This window comes from Labrus mixtus, chromosome 2 (genome assembly GCF_963584025.1).
Source record: "Labrus mixtus chromosome 2, fLabMix1.1, whole genome shotgun sequence".
NCBI lineage: Eukaryota > Metazoa > Chordata > Actinopteri > Labriformes > Labridae > Labrus > Labrus mixtus.
In genome coordinates this window covers 23,837,367-23,852,061 of record NC_083613.1, presented here as the reverse complement: position 1 = coordinate 23,852,061, position 14,695 = coordinate 23,837,367, and the positions used below count along the sequence as shown (strand labels likewise).

The 14,695-nt window shown below is 38.6% G+C and overlaps 2 protein-coding genes across 8 annotated transcripts in view; both read right to left on the bottom strand.

Annotated features, from left to right (window-relative positions):
• The window catches only part of gab1 (GRB2-associated binding protein 1), a 51,793-nt gene extending 50,558 nt beyond the window's left edge, over window positions 1-1,235 (bottom strand). For 2 of the 7 annotated variants that reach the window (XM_061057383.1, XM_061057398.1), the window contains exons 1-2: window positions 794-1,232; window positions 524-708 (exon numbers count right to left, since the gene is read on the bottom strand). In XM_061057383.1, the coding sequence (XP_060913366.1) occupies window positions 524-595 (72 nt within the window). In that variant the 5' untranslated portion in view covers window positions 596-708; window positions 794-1,232. Of the gene's footprint in view, window positions 1-523; window positions 709-793 lie in introns of all 7 variants that reach the window. The other 5 variants (XM_061057406.1, XM_061057431.1, XM_061057423.1 and 2 more) reach the window with 4 other exon arrangements.
• A 2,546-nt stretch (window positions 1,236-3,781) lies between these two features.
• On the bottom strand, window positions 3,782-13,603 carry usp38 (ubiquitin specific peptidase 38). Its single transcript, XM_061057371.1, has 11 exons — window positions 13,435-13,603; window positions 10,560-11,250; window positions 9,393-9,528; window positions 8,859-8,988; window positions 8,517-8,618; window positions 7,978-8,136; window positions 7,404-7,597; window positions 7,211-7,304; window positions 7,011-7,117; window positions 5,286-6,633; window positions 3,782-4,686 (listed from the first exon to the last, which is right to left on the bottom strand). Exons 2-11 carry the CDS (start codon window positions 11,239-11,241, stop codon window positions 4,516-4,518), a joined length of 3,123 nt encoding a protein of 1,040 aa, XP_060913354.1. The 5' UTR covers window positions 11,242-11,250; window positions 13,435-13,603; the 3' UTR covers window positions 3,782-4,515.
• Window positions 13,604-14,695: the final 1,092 nt, after the last annotated feature.

The window sequence follows — 14,695 nt, the reverse complement described above, 5'->3', positions numbered from 1 at the left end:
ACTGACTGCACAAGCATTAGTTCCCAAAGCAATCAATATATTGAGTTATTGGTCTAAGAAAAATCAAATCCTCAGAGGCAATGTTGTGGGATTGGATTGCTGTGCAGAGGTTCACATCATCATTAGCTTTTCATAATGAGACAGCTTCCTCAACGGCCAATGCACTGGCCATTCAGGAAGCGAAAATGCCTCAGGTTTTGACACAAAAACAACAACAATGTGCCATGGTGAAAGGCAATTTGCTAAGACAACTGCCTTTTTTTTAAAGCTAAAGTATGGTAAAGTACCTCTCACAGTAAATAACTACCTGGCCAAGTAAGCTCTGAAAACTGACACACCATGTCAGGTTCAGGAAAAAAAAAGGCACTAAACTTGTTAGTTGAAATGCACACAAGACGAGGCCTACATGTTTGTCCCAGTACACCACCGTGCACTTGGAAGTGTGCAGAGAAAATGCTTGCTCATTTTGTGTTAACAGGTTACCTTATTACAACGTAACAAATAGGATATAAAGTGCACTTACGTAACGTCTCAACTTTTTTTCAGGAGGAGACTTTCTCAGCCACCCTGAGCACACCACATCTCCCCCACTCATATCTGCTTCTTTCTTGCTCTCCCTGGAGTTTGAGCGCAGATTTCTGTTTGGCTGCGTTTCCTTTAGGGAATGTCTTCTTTTTGAATCTGAAAAATGAACACGTTGGCAAAAGACTGAAACAGTGAATTTGAGATATAAGTTAATATAGTGATTTGTGCTTATGATAGCAATAATACACTCCTTCGAAAGTCAACTCACCGACAAGGCAGTTGTCTGAAATGCACAGACCAGATTTTCCACGAGTTGTAGTCAAATAAACGGGTATATCCCGAGCTTGGAGTTCATGTAAACCTCGACGGCACCGCCTTTTGTACAAATATAAACGTTGACTTGTGTATTTTGTTCAAACTGGAACGCCTTGGGGACAAAAACAGACGAAGGCAACTGAAAGTAGCTAACTTTTGTTGTTATATGCAACGCTTCATGCTAATTCCCGTCAAAGTGGAAAGATTCCCAGTTGGCGAAATCAGGTAAAAACCGTCCCACAGTGTACCGGTGCATAGTTGTTGTTTCTGCGCAAATTAAAACAATCTTCACCGTAAACACAGTGGTTCCGCCGTGCTTCCCTAGCAGTTTACTCCCATGGTTCCTTAATTATGATTGACAGGGTGGCTCCGTCTTTCCCTCAACTCACCCTCCTCTGGAACACGGCGGCGTCAAGGCAACGTCAGTGAAGGCGGGAAACCGGAACATGGGAATTCTGGTTTCAAAATAAAGGTTTACATTATCGTTGAACTTTCGTTAGCTGCTTTCCTTGCGCTGCCATTAAGCCGACTTCTCGAATTTAAAATAAATGTTATGTCGTTTTTTGTTTTTTTTGTCATCCTTCAGAAATATTTGGCAACCTTGACTATCTACACCTATTAGTTCAAAATGTCAAATAGCGTCATAATTTTAGGAGGAACAAATGAATGTGAGTTGTGGATCAAAACCATGTACTGTATTTTTTTTTTTAAATTAAATTAAATTAAATTAAAAACGTTTCCCTTCAAGGCAATATTGCTTAGTATCCACAACATAAACATGTTTCAATGGTGTCATGTTAGGAACCGAGATGCAGGATACATTGAAAGTCAAAACCGGATGTTTCTTTCCTGTAGTTCCGCTCTCTTGAATCCTAAGAGAAGGCGGCGGCACACTGGGACAACTGCTCCAAGCATGGGACATGTAGTTCAAAATTACGCTGTGGTACGTCCCAGAAAAAAAAACAAAAAAACATGTATATTCAGCGGTTTTACGGATGACACCGAATGTGAAAACGGTGCAACTTTGTCTGAGTCAAAACTAATTGTGGCAAAAGACAGCCATAGAAAAGACAAAGAAATGACCCACTTCGGCGTTCACCCAAAGGTCCCAAGAAATTATTACATAGAACATACAATCAAAAATGCGCGTTTTTTGGAAAAACTAATCCCAATGTACTACTGTAAGTGGGATAGTATGAAGGAAAGTGGGCTCATTCATATAATGTTTAAATGACTATATTGTAGTTTTGAAATTGTCTTCTCTGATATAACAAAATATAGCTTTAATTTTTCTTTTCTTTTATCAAAACATGGCCTCAGGTAAAATAGCTCAAATATATGACTTTATGATTCATTTTTAAACTCTTATATAATACATCAACGGTAGGCTACTGCCCAGAATCACAGTGGTAAGGAAAGGGTTATATCTGTTAGTGTAGCCTAATACTGATCTGGTTTACCATATCTGATCTATAAATTGAACTCAACTATGCATATATAATTGGGATAATCCATTGGTGAAGAGCTGTTTACCATGGATTTAGAATGGTATCTCTGGAATCTTATTGGAATGCTATTGTTATGGTAAACACTTCCCCCAAAGGATGTTCTCTGTTAGTCTGTGATTAATGACTTTGCCATTGTACAGGCACAAAGCTCTGTCAGCAGCCTCAGTATTGATGAAGAAATAGAGGGCAATTTAAGACTGTTGACACTACACACCAATTTCAGTAAATTCTTTCTTCATGATACAATACCATCAGCACTACAGCTTTAGTGTTACAACATTAAATAGTCTATTTGAAATGCTCTAAATGCTTTCGGTATCTGTGAATATGTATCTGTGAAGCCTCAGTGCTGTTTATTGTTAGGTGCTTAGCACAGACGTAGATCTTTAGTTAATATCGGCTCTACTGCGTCCATGATGAATCTGCTGCTCTGGCTCAAGGTGCATTATTCAATTGAATCCATATCTGAGCAGACCTGGTTGTATTTTCTGTTAGTGCAGGCTGTACTCTTGGCACTTTTGCACTTGCGTCATTACAGCTGTTATTTGTCTCCTTAACTATGGTTAGATGGTGGGATTTCCTGTGATTTTTCAAGTTCCCTTTTCACACAGTGCCTGGTCTGTTCTCACTTCCATTTGGGCATAAAACTGTTTTGCAATCAAACAACAAAAATAATTTTGAGGAATGGAGCAAAAATATACACTTCTGTTTTTCTAATCAACAAAGCTACAACTAAAAACGGGATGTGTTTTAGAAAGGAATTATTTCGGTTCACATATACAAATGTCTATTATCTGCAGATGAAACTTGGGAAATATGAAAATTTTACAAGCAAGGTCACACATCTGTTATGCCTTAGCAAACAACACACTCATAACCACCAGTGATTGGTTCAGGTCAACTAATTGCATAGAAACTATCTGCTGCTTTGTTTGCTGTAATCATCTGAGCATATTGATAGTCTCTCTCTTTCGTCATCTATTTTATAGTTAAGTCCTCAATGCCCGCCCAACTCTTTGCCAACATAATAATTACTTGATTTAATATGTTGACTTATCATTTAAGACTGTGTAACATATACTGATTTAGTTTTTTCCTGTAGGGAAAGTAGTTATTATGAATATTAACACAGTAAATACGGCAAAATGACAACACATTCCTCTTAAAAAATATGGAAGGCACATTACATCAGTCTGAATATCAAAGTCTCCCTGAATGATCGAATCAGAATGTTGCATTAAATATTCAGACAAAAGAAAACTGCTATCAAATGTTTACACAAGCAGTTTGCAATTTAGCTATCCACAGATGACACTACCTTTTAGTGAGAGAACAGTATTAAACACATATCTAAAAAACATTGCATTACCTTGAAATCGACCATGTATAGTAATGAATTTTCCACTTGTTATGTATTCCATGATAATTCAGAATGATATTTTTAGTCATATGTAAATTTATTGCATGAAATAAGAAACCTATAAAACACCAAAGCACACATCAAAAAAGATTGAAATATCTTGAAAATCAAACTCTACAGCTCGTGAAGAAAAGCCACATGCAAATCAGAAAAGTAAACAAAGGTTGAGCTGTGTGTTCAGAACTATGACACATCCAAAACAGTCTCTTTATCTTACAGTTGAATGCTTTTTTTGTCTGTACTGTGCACTGCACATGCATGTTTTTGCATATGTTTATGTTTGGTGTGTGTGTGCGTGTTTGAGGTAATGTAAACACTGAAAACCAGTTAATATCAACATGTTATTAACTGAAACTGATTACCACATTCAATTAATTTAAGTAAAGATTGAAGTCTTTTCATTAACATAAAATCATATTGAGCCCAATGTCATAAATTTTGTTCCAATCACTATCATCTACCTCAAATTTTTGGGTAAATTTGATATTAGAATTTAAGTCAATTTATCAAAATAAATTATATATATAACTGAAACAATAGTATAAAATTAAAACCTAACAAAATCGGGAATCAGAAGTAGCAGTTCTGTGTGTGTGTGTGTGTGTGTGTGTTTGTTGTTTTTCAGTGCTCTTTTTTATGAGGTTATTACATATCTGCTTCATGGAAGTTCAGGCTCCTGTATGATCAGTTCAGTGCCCCTTTATGTCAGTTCATCTGTGTTTCCTGCTCATTTTTTTTTTATCCCCTCTAGAAGACCAGTCTGCTAATAGTATTGAAGCCCCCTCCCCCTCCTCCTCCTCCTCCCCCAGATGGGCCACAGCTCCCTGGTGGGTTATTGTCATCTGAACCGTTGGGCCTGAATGAGCAGGAGGTTGAAGGGGCCTGGAGAGCCTGGGTCCGAGCATTGAGCTCCTGCTCCTGTTCACAGTATGGAGGATAAAATGAAATGGGTTTTTTTTTTTAAAAGTTAGAACATCTTGAATGTAAACAAACTAGAAACACATACGCCTTGCTATTCCAAGGAATTTATTCAGCATTTGTGTGTCCAATAATGTATAAGTGTAACATTACTATAGCACCCTCTAGCAGTCATTCACATCAGTCCCTTAGACAAGTGCACTGGAAAGTCGACTTAACACAGCACGGTCAAATGACTTCTGAAATTACACCTCCGGTTATATAACAGGACACTTCAGTGTTGGCTTCAAGTTCAGCCAGAAAAATAAATAAATCCAATACTCTGCTGGTTGTTAGGTATTTAAAAAAGGAACGTCAGATTTCCCTCAGGTACTTTACACCTGAGTGAATCTACTACAGTCCTCCATCATGGTAATAACCCCACTCTTTAAGAGGTTAGTACTAATGATATTATACATAAAAATGCATTTTAAGCATGAAAAATAAGTCCACTGTAGATCAAAAACGTGGGTTCCATGCCAATCACATCATGCTTGGTTTGAATAAACTGGCATAATCTACAGACTGATGAAAGATGAAGAAATGTGTGTTTTGTTCACCTGTAAATACAGCTTGTTGTCCTTGATGATAGCATCCAGGAGTTCTTTTTGCAGCGGAGGCTCAGCACTCACTTTTTTTCCATTTGCCATCAGTCCTCCATTTATTCTCTGCCCTGGTAACTCCTGTTTTCTGTACATAAGCACATATGCTGTGTCCTTGGGGAAACGATTAGTAATGTTTTGCACCGATTGGAAGGACGAGAATGTCACTCGGCTGTCGTTGAAAAGCAGCCAATCCCTTGCCTCCTGGCCACTGTTAGAAGGTGCGTCTCCTCGTTCAGGTGAAATCGAGAGAGCAGAGCATGTGGGGAGGCTACACTCAGCCTGGCCGTTTCCCAAGTCCTCCTTTAGGGCAAAGTGATTGGCTGGATGCTGGGTTCCATCTGCTCCGTTAATGTTACGACCGTAGGAGTAGTAGTGGCCGCTCTCAGACGAAATGCCAGAATGCATCACCACTGAGCTGAGCACATAGGGCACGGACTGGACTGACATCTCTCCCCCTCTGTTTAAAAGCTCTTCTCCATCTATCCTCTGCTTCTCCTCTTCTTCCTCCTCTTTCTGAGATGGTTTGAGCTTCTTGGCAAGATTCTCGCTGCTCTCAGGGGAGTCCACTTGCAGAGGGGAGGAGGTAGAAGAGGAATATTGTGTATGCATCGAAGGAGAGTGCACAGGAAGTCTCATGAGGGGTGGGATGGTAACATTTTCCAGAATCTTCCTGCGGACATGGCATTTGGCATCATATGAGAATCGCAGCAGGGTGAGGATTAAGTATTCAGGTGCCGACACTAGTTTCATGGTCCTCTCGGCCCGCTGCAGGGAGCTGCACTTCTCACAGAAATACGCATTCTCTTCATCCAGGATCTCTGGAGCGAGGAAATAGTTCACCAGGTCAGGCACAGAGAGAGGGGGCCCATTTGTCACTGGCACAAATTGCACATTGCTAGTGGGGTTTTTAGCCGAACCTGGCTCTGGAGTTTCACTGCCACCATTGACAGATCCCTGACAGAGAACTTTAGGCTCCTCTGAAGGCCCTGCAGCTTGAGGGCTGTCCTGAGACGTGGCAGATGGACAGAAGGCCAAAGAGAGGTCTGTAAAACGTTCCTGTTTCTCAGAGATAATGTTACACTGCATACAGCGAATCCCTGTGATCAGATTCCCGCCAAACATCCTTTCTATCAAAGTCCTCCCATCATCCACAGGTTCAGTTTCTGCTGGAGATGAAGCTGATTCTTCAGTGTCCTCTGGAGAAGTCTGAGCTTCTGGGTCTTTGCTGCTTGTGTCCACAGGGGAGGCAACCTTTGGCTTAGCTGATTCCAGGACCTGAAGTGTTTTCTCCTCTTCGTGTAACCTTTATATCAAGACAGAGAGACGCTTAACAAAAGAGAGGAAAACACAACTTTGTGTCGTTTTTAATTGGTGCACCTGCCATGATAGTTCACCAAATTGATTTGTTTCTAAATAAAAAACCCACCCAAATTAAACTTGTTGTGTAGTTTCTAAAGTAGTACATCATTAAGCTCTAGTCATGCACACTCAAAACTCACAATGCTTTCTATTATTAATTGCTTCAGGTGACGCAAAAACAGTTTAGAATCGTGACATTTTTTATTCATCTAGCAAAGGGGAACACTGAAGAAAAAGAAAACTTGTATTTCTAACAAACAAAATGGCTTCTCACAATCCTATCATCATGTTTCATCCAGTCCACTGCATGTGAGGCCATACCTGTCTAGGATAAATCGGAGGTACTCAGAACAGTCCTGCTGGGAGCCTGCATTGAACCAGGGAGGCCGAGATGCTTCTAAGAAGTTTCTGGGTGCATATGCTGCCCTCTGGAGGAGACAGGCATCCAACACACGGCAATCATTTACTGTTTTGAACTTTAATGAAATTCTGTAAAATATGTTGCATGGGACAACACTTACCTGAGTGTGAGCAAGGAAAGCAAAGAGCAGCTGGAGCTTTTTCATCAATGTGTGGGAACCATTCAGATGTAATGATAAAACATGCCGCCTGAAACTAAGGGGGGAAAAAAACAATCAACACTGTCCATGTTTATGCAAAATGTTTCAATATACAGGTGAAAAATGCAAATTGTGAATGTTTGTTAGAACTCACTCTGTGGCCATGAAGAGGGTTTGGATGATGCTGTTCATGTAGCAGGTGTTCCCCAGGTTAACCAGGCCAGTCTTGCCAGTCTCAGACTTCCCAACTTGCCTCAGGAGACCTGATGCAAATGAATTGGACTGGGAGGTCCAGGCACTTTGATTCAACACCAACTTGATTTTTTCCTCTCCTGGTTTTGGGAGATCCTGAGACAAAATGAGAATTATAAGAACCTGAACAGATGTTTACAACTAAAATCAAGAAGTTTATTTATGCAACATAAAACACAACCCTTTGGTCGGCTTCTCTCACATTGTACACACACACACACACACACACACACACACACACACACACACACACACACACACACACACACACACACACACACACACACACACACACACACACACACACACACACACACACACACACACACACACACACACACACACACACACACACACACACACACACACACACACACACACACACACACACACACACACACACACACACACACACACACACACACACACACACACACACACACACACACACGGTTTGAATTGACATTATTCAATACCTTGATGGCCTCAATGATGTGGTCATAGAGGTCAGGGAAGCCGGAGTACTGGTACATCATGCAGTGTATTAGCTCAGTAAACTGCAGCAAGAAAGCTTTACTGGTGGGGAGACCATCTGTCCTCAAAGACTGGACCAGGTGCACCACATGTGGAACAACCTGAGACCGTGAGGGATAAAGATGAGAGGAAGATATTCAGGACACTGTGATGCTGGAAATGTTGAAATTAACCACAGAAATTAAAACACACAAATCTGCAGCAATGTCAGCCAGAGGGCAGCTGAACATCAGGAACCCCATGTTCTGAAACTATTCATGTATTCATAGATACTAATGAAATTGGCCAACTCAAGAGCCATTTCTCCACATTTAAGTGCTTCACACATCATTAGTGGGAGAGCGCTGCTAAGCCTGGGGTTCTGGGAAAAGAAGTCTGTGCAGCTTTGAAGTAATTTAAGCCAAAAGAAGAAAAATGAGAAAACCAATAAAGTGGCCATATGAGAGGGAAATGGACTGTGAGAGCAGAGGAGATCCCTTACCAAATGGAAGGCCTCGGGAGAATGCTGGAAACTGAGCAGCATATGGGAGAGCACGGTGAGCGCCCCCTGTCGTACGATGGGGTACCACAGACGACTGAATACCTGTGGGTTACATGAAATGATCTTTACTTCATGAATACATTTATGTAAACTAGGAAAATGCTTTAATTGTAAATGTGAGCCATTTTACCAGCCTTCAATAAATTATCCTAAAGAAAAATCACTGCATCTGTGATTATAACTGGAGCAAAAAATAGCTGGGAAAAAATACATACAGTACCATTTTTGTCTAACTACATTCTGACACCTAGAATGAATCAAAATGTAGAATTCTCTACAAACCAGCTCGATTTTGAGCAGAGTAACGTCTATGAGGATGGTGAACTTCTGAACTGCAGCAAGTCCTTTCAGAAGAGCAATGACCCAGGTATCCACATGTTGGGCCAGAGGCCAAGACAGCCAATCAATCATCCTGGACAGAGAGAGAGGTTGATTATATGGGTTGAATTTGATGTGTAAAAACATGGAAAACAATATAGCAAATGGTTAATGGACTTTAGCTTGTATAGTGCTCTTTTAGTCTTCCCGACTACTAAAAGTGCTTTTACACCGCATGTCACACCTACCCATTTACACACTGATGGCAGGTGGTACCAACTAAACCACAGCCAACCATATGCCAACATACACATTACAACATATTCACAATACTTCAAAGTACCTGTATGTGTAACAATCTGCAAAACTCTAGCGTATGTATTATATAAATATAGGTAAAATATAATATAGATGATAGAGTGTATGTGTGTCATAAAACATTTATAATAAGCTCATGGAAATTGCTGTTTGTTTTGGATGACTAAAGTGTGAAGTCACCTGCAGAGTGCTTTAGTCATGCTTGCGTCTTTCACATTCTGGTCCGTGGTGAGACTCTTGATGAGCACTGTGATCATCTGGACTGGGATGTGCTGGACCAGGCTTGCCAGAGCGATGGATGGATCAAAGGAGGGGTCTAAAAATTGTAGAACAAAGTAAAAGTATTACACAATTACAAAAAAACCCACCTTTTGTTATTTCTTTAGTAGACTGTAAGTGGGATCAAAATATGCATAGCATTAAATGTTTTCAAATTCACAAAGTTTCTATGTATTTCAGGGCTGTTTGGTTACATTATATCGAAAATTCTTCATTGTGGTTTTTAGCACGTCAAGGCTTCTGCAACATTTAATTTCAGCAGTTAGAAGTGCTAGTTCCCCTGAAAAAAAACAACTGAAACAGAAGCAGAATGACCTTTTAACCCAAACGACTCTGCTGTTCACATTGCTCACTGAGGCATGCTGTCGGTGTGGCTATTCAATTGAAAATGCTGCCGACTGTTCATTTTATTCTGCTGTACAGCTCTGTTACTCACAGCACTGCCCTCAGCAGGCGGAGGACATTTCTTTAAATTACTATCAACAAATAACTTAAGCTTTGATATTAAAAAGGACAACACTGAACTCAACTGTATGTTCATAAGCAAATGCTTTTTAATGTCTGCATTTGAGGACAGTTTGTTCCTTGATTCCTTTCATTTAAAGGTAATTGCTCAAAGCAATGACAAGTGTGTTAAAAGGGGGCCACTATCACCAAAATTAAAATGTTCCGCGTGCCAGTAATACAGAAGATTATTGGATGAACATTCAACCTATAAAAATAAGGAAGCTAAGCCAAGGGATCAAAGACAACAACAACTGGCAGGGGCCTGGAAACTAAAATGACAGGATATAGCTGTTCCCAGATGCCTAATTAAGCACAAAAACCTGGGTATATATGCCAAGATATAAAGAGGGAGGGGTAGACATGGTTCCCTGCAGCCAAATCCATTTTATTGTTGGTATAAATCTTAGCTTTGAAAAAAAAAAAAAAAATTTGTTCAGAATTTTCGCTTCCTACAGACATCTCCAGGTGCCTTTTTTTAATGTAGGGTAACTACATTTAAAAAAAAACTTTTTTTATCCATTTAGACTTTCCATTTTGTAAAGAAGGAAGAAGCAGTCTCACCTGTAGAAGAGATAATGGCAAAGACTTCCTGCAGTGATGGAAGCAGTGTGGCTGGGTCAGCCTTCCAGATATTCTGCAGCAGTGTGCTGACCTTAGTCACCTGACCTACATACTCTCTCAGCTCCCGCTCCTGGCTGGCAAAGCAGTGGAAGTAACTGATTGTCCTCACAAGCTGCTGGCAGAACAAAACTCCTGACTTATCTCTCGGAATGCACTGCACAAAGTCTGACAGCAAAGTGTTTAGACGTGCACAGAGGGCAGGTTCTGGACGTTCACACACCATCCTTAAAACTTCCACCTGAATCATACTGAAGATCTCCAGTACCGAGGGGCAGCTGATGAGCAGCCGCAGGCAGCAGTGAATGTAGTCTATAATGGCTGGGTCTTTACGGTCCAGGTGGCCGTAGCCCTGCTGGAGAAGACTGAGGACAAAGTCTTTACTGAAGAAACGCTCAAATTCTGGGCGGTGGTAGCGTGCGTATGCCTCCAAAACCTGGAGGCCGATCTGCCTTTGAAAGGCATCCTCACCAAGCAGGATGAGGCGGGTGGTTAGAATGAACAGGGACTGACACTGCTCCTCAGTCACCTCTTTCTCTGCCGCTTCCACTACCTTCTTCACAATGGCTCTCTTCACTGGAACAGAGTGATCAGAGCTCACGAGGCCCTCCAAAATCTTGTCCATGTTGAGGGACTGTAGAGGGGAAATTGAAGAAAATGAAACCCAACAAACTACAGTAGTTAAACAGTAATTTAAAATTATATATTAATATATATAAAGCAGCAAACTCTAAATAATGTGATAGCCATTTGATGACCATTTTCCTTGAAATTTCACTTTGAAAATCACATATTTTTAGACATTGTCGACTAATCTTTTAGTGTTGTTGAGTCATGACTCATAGTAGTCATCTATCATACTATGCACTGGCAGAGCTAGTATTTTTGTACTGTTATCTATGAGTAACAGCTACTTATGCACATGGACCATCCATACCACTTTTTTATCCTGGCTATGTATTGTGGGCTCATGTTTTTTTGTATATGGGTGGGATATGTATATATGTGTTGTGTTGTGTGTTTGTATGTATGCTGGCTGCTGGAACACCTAAATTTCCCTGCTGGGATGAATAAAGTATATCTTATCTTACTGATACAACTCCTCTGTCACAGGAACAGATACAGGAAATCTCTCTTACCGAAGGCCATAACTCCGTACAACAGCTCACCTCATGCGAGCAGAGAATTGTCATCATGATAATATCTGTCTCTCCTTACTGTAATCTGTTCTGCACATGTTAAATTTACAAATTATCCCTGCACTCAAGTTCACTTCATTTGTCTGTCTACTCGCCGTTATATTGAATAGTTTCTGGTGATAATATGTCTACACTCATGCACTTTAACTCATGTCAATACTGTCCATTTACAACTCTGTTTTTGCACATTTACATTCAATCTTCCATATTTTATCTTCCTATTTAAGACTAGTAATGTTTAGTTAAATGCTGGTTGTATATATTCACATTCTTATTTTTGATATATTTTAGTACTTATTTACTTTGTAGTTAATATTATATTGTGTTTAGATTGCTAACATTGTGTTTTTACTCATATTGTGTGTTGGATAACCTGCTGCTGTAACGCCACAATTTCCCAGTTTGGGATCAATAAAGTAATTATATTTTATCTTATTTAGCTGTATAACTTGTCCAGACCAATTTTAAATGGAAAAAACAGAACATCACTGTACCATAAAAAAAAATATTTTTACTGCACAGTTATCACACTTGTGTTAACAGCAGAAAAATACTAACTAAAGAACATGTTAACCCTAAATAACATGTTAAAACTAAATAACATGTTAAAACTAAATAACATGTTAAAACTAAATAACATGTTAAAACTAAATAACATGTTAATCCTAAATAACATGTTAACCCTAAATAACATGTTAAAACTAAATAACATGTTAAAACTAAAGAACATGTTAATCCTAAATAACATGTTAAAACTAAATAACATGTTAAAACTAAATAACATGTTAAACCTAAATAACATGTTAAAACTAAATAACATGTTAAAACTAATTAACATGTTAACCCTAAATAACATGTTAAAACTAAATAACATGTTAAAAATAAATAACATGTTAATCCTAAATAACATGTTAACCCTAAATAACATGTTAACCCTAAATAACATGTTAAAACTAAATAACATGTTAATCCTAAATAACATGTTAAAACTAAATAACATGTTAACCCTAAATAACATGTTAAAACTAAATAACATGTTAAAACTAAATAACATGTTAAATCTAAATAACATGTTAACCCTAAATAACATGTTAACCCTAAATAACATGTTAACCCTAAATAACATGTTAAAACTAAATAACATGTTAATCCTAAATAAATCAATACTAATATATTCTGTGGTGTCATTATAGATTATAAACACAGATTATTTTTTACAGGTTATTTCAATATGATGCTTCTTTATTAATGTATTATTGGACAGACTCATCTATATTTATCTAGACTCATGTTTATTACTTTCACACATTAAATTGTGTTTCTCACATTTCTTCACTTTAAGAGCCCGCTGTTCCTGCTCCAGTGCTAACTAGCCTGAGCTAACTGTACCGGTAACTTTAATTTGTTTCTCTTCCACTTTTAAGAGTAAACTTCGACTAGAATGGTGGCTAACACTAATCGTCGTGGGCCAGCTGTCCTGCTCTATAGAGACAGTTGTTTTTAAAAATCACTGGACAACGAAAATATAAACAAAGCGACCGAGCAGGCCTGACGTTAGCCGAGGTTCTGACTTAGCATAAACGCCGCTGTGTTAGAGAAGCTACGCGATGTGTACTCACCCCAATGAAGCATGTCAACAATGCCCTACTAAAATATCCTCAGTTTTTTGTAGATGCTACTCCCTTTTGGACTGATAAAATCGTGTTATTTTGGTTAATTTGATCGCACAGAATCAGCTGATTAACCGTTCGCCGACGTCATTCCTATGGACAGAAATGTCGGTAGGACCCTCGTGTGAAGCTATTTTCGTCTAAACATTGCCTGTTTTTTTTTAGATAGATAGATAGAATCTTTATTTTCATTGTATACAAGGACACAACGAGCAACAATCTTACACAGCAGCGTTTACAAAAACAACAACAACAACAACAACAACAACAAAAATATATTTGTGGCGATATGAGAGATAAGTATGCAAAAAGTGGCCAAACCAATTAATATTTTTTTGTGATAAAATCAGTGGTTCCTTTTACACCAATGTTGTGTAAAGTTTTATGACACGATTTAAATGACGATTAAATCTTGAATTAAGCTATTTGGACACTTTGGGTCGTCTCAATGCAGTAAATATGCTGCATTCAAATACTCCTCGTCTATCTCGACTCTTGGTGTATTGAGATTAACTTTTGCACAAAAAATGTATTTGATTCAACAATTTCCACTTTCACCTGACTAAGACCGTTTGGTCGAAATCTTGTGACTATTAAACTTTTTGTGACACTGAATACGTGTGTGAGCTTGTCTTCCCTTGCGTGCTACTTTCATTTAATTGCTCAGCACCAACGTGATGTGCATTTAACAACCCTTCTACCAAGGACTCTTAATTTGCTATTTTATACTTTGCTATAAGGCAAGGCAAGTTTATCTATAAAGCACCATTCGTACATAGAGCAATTCAAAGTGCTTTACAGTGGTCAAAACAGAACAATAGGAACATTAGGAGCATTACATGAGATATGACATCAATCAAAATGGACATAATCAAATACAAAATATATTCCTAACAAAGAAAGAAAAGAGACATTGGGGAAAAATAGGAAAGAAATATGCACAACAGAACATGAACATCTTGGAACATTCACAGTCGAATAATAATTTTGCAGTAAATTAAAATTTCCATTACAAAAGAAACCTTTTAACATTCTAGGGGTTTAAACATAACATTTACAGTCTCTGGATTTAGAACATTGGCTAAAGCAAAGTTACATCCTTTGCAGGAATAAGTCATTATACTTTATCAACTTACTAAGAAGGTATGGTTGTTTAGGATTTTTTTTATAAAAGTTGATAAAAATGTGGTTAAAACAAAACATACTTGGC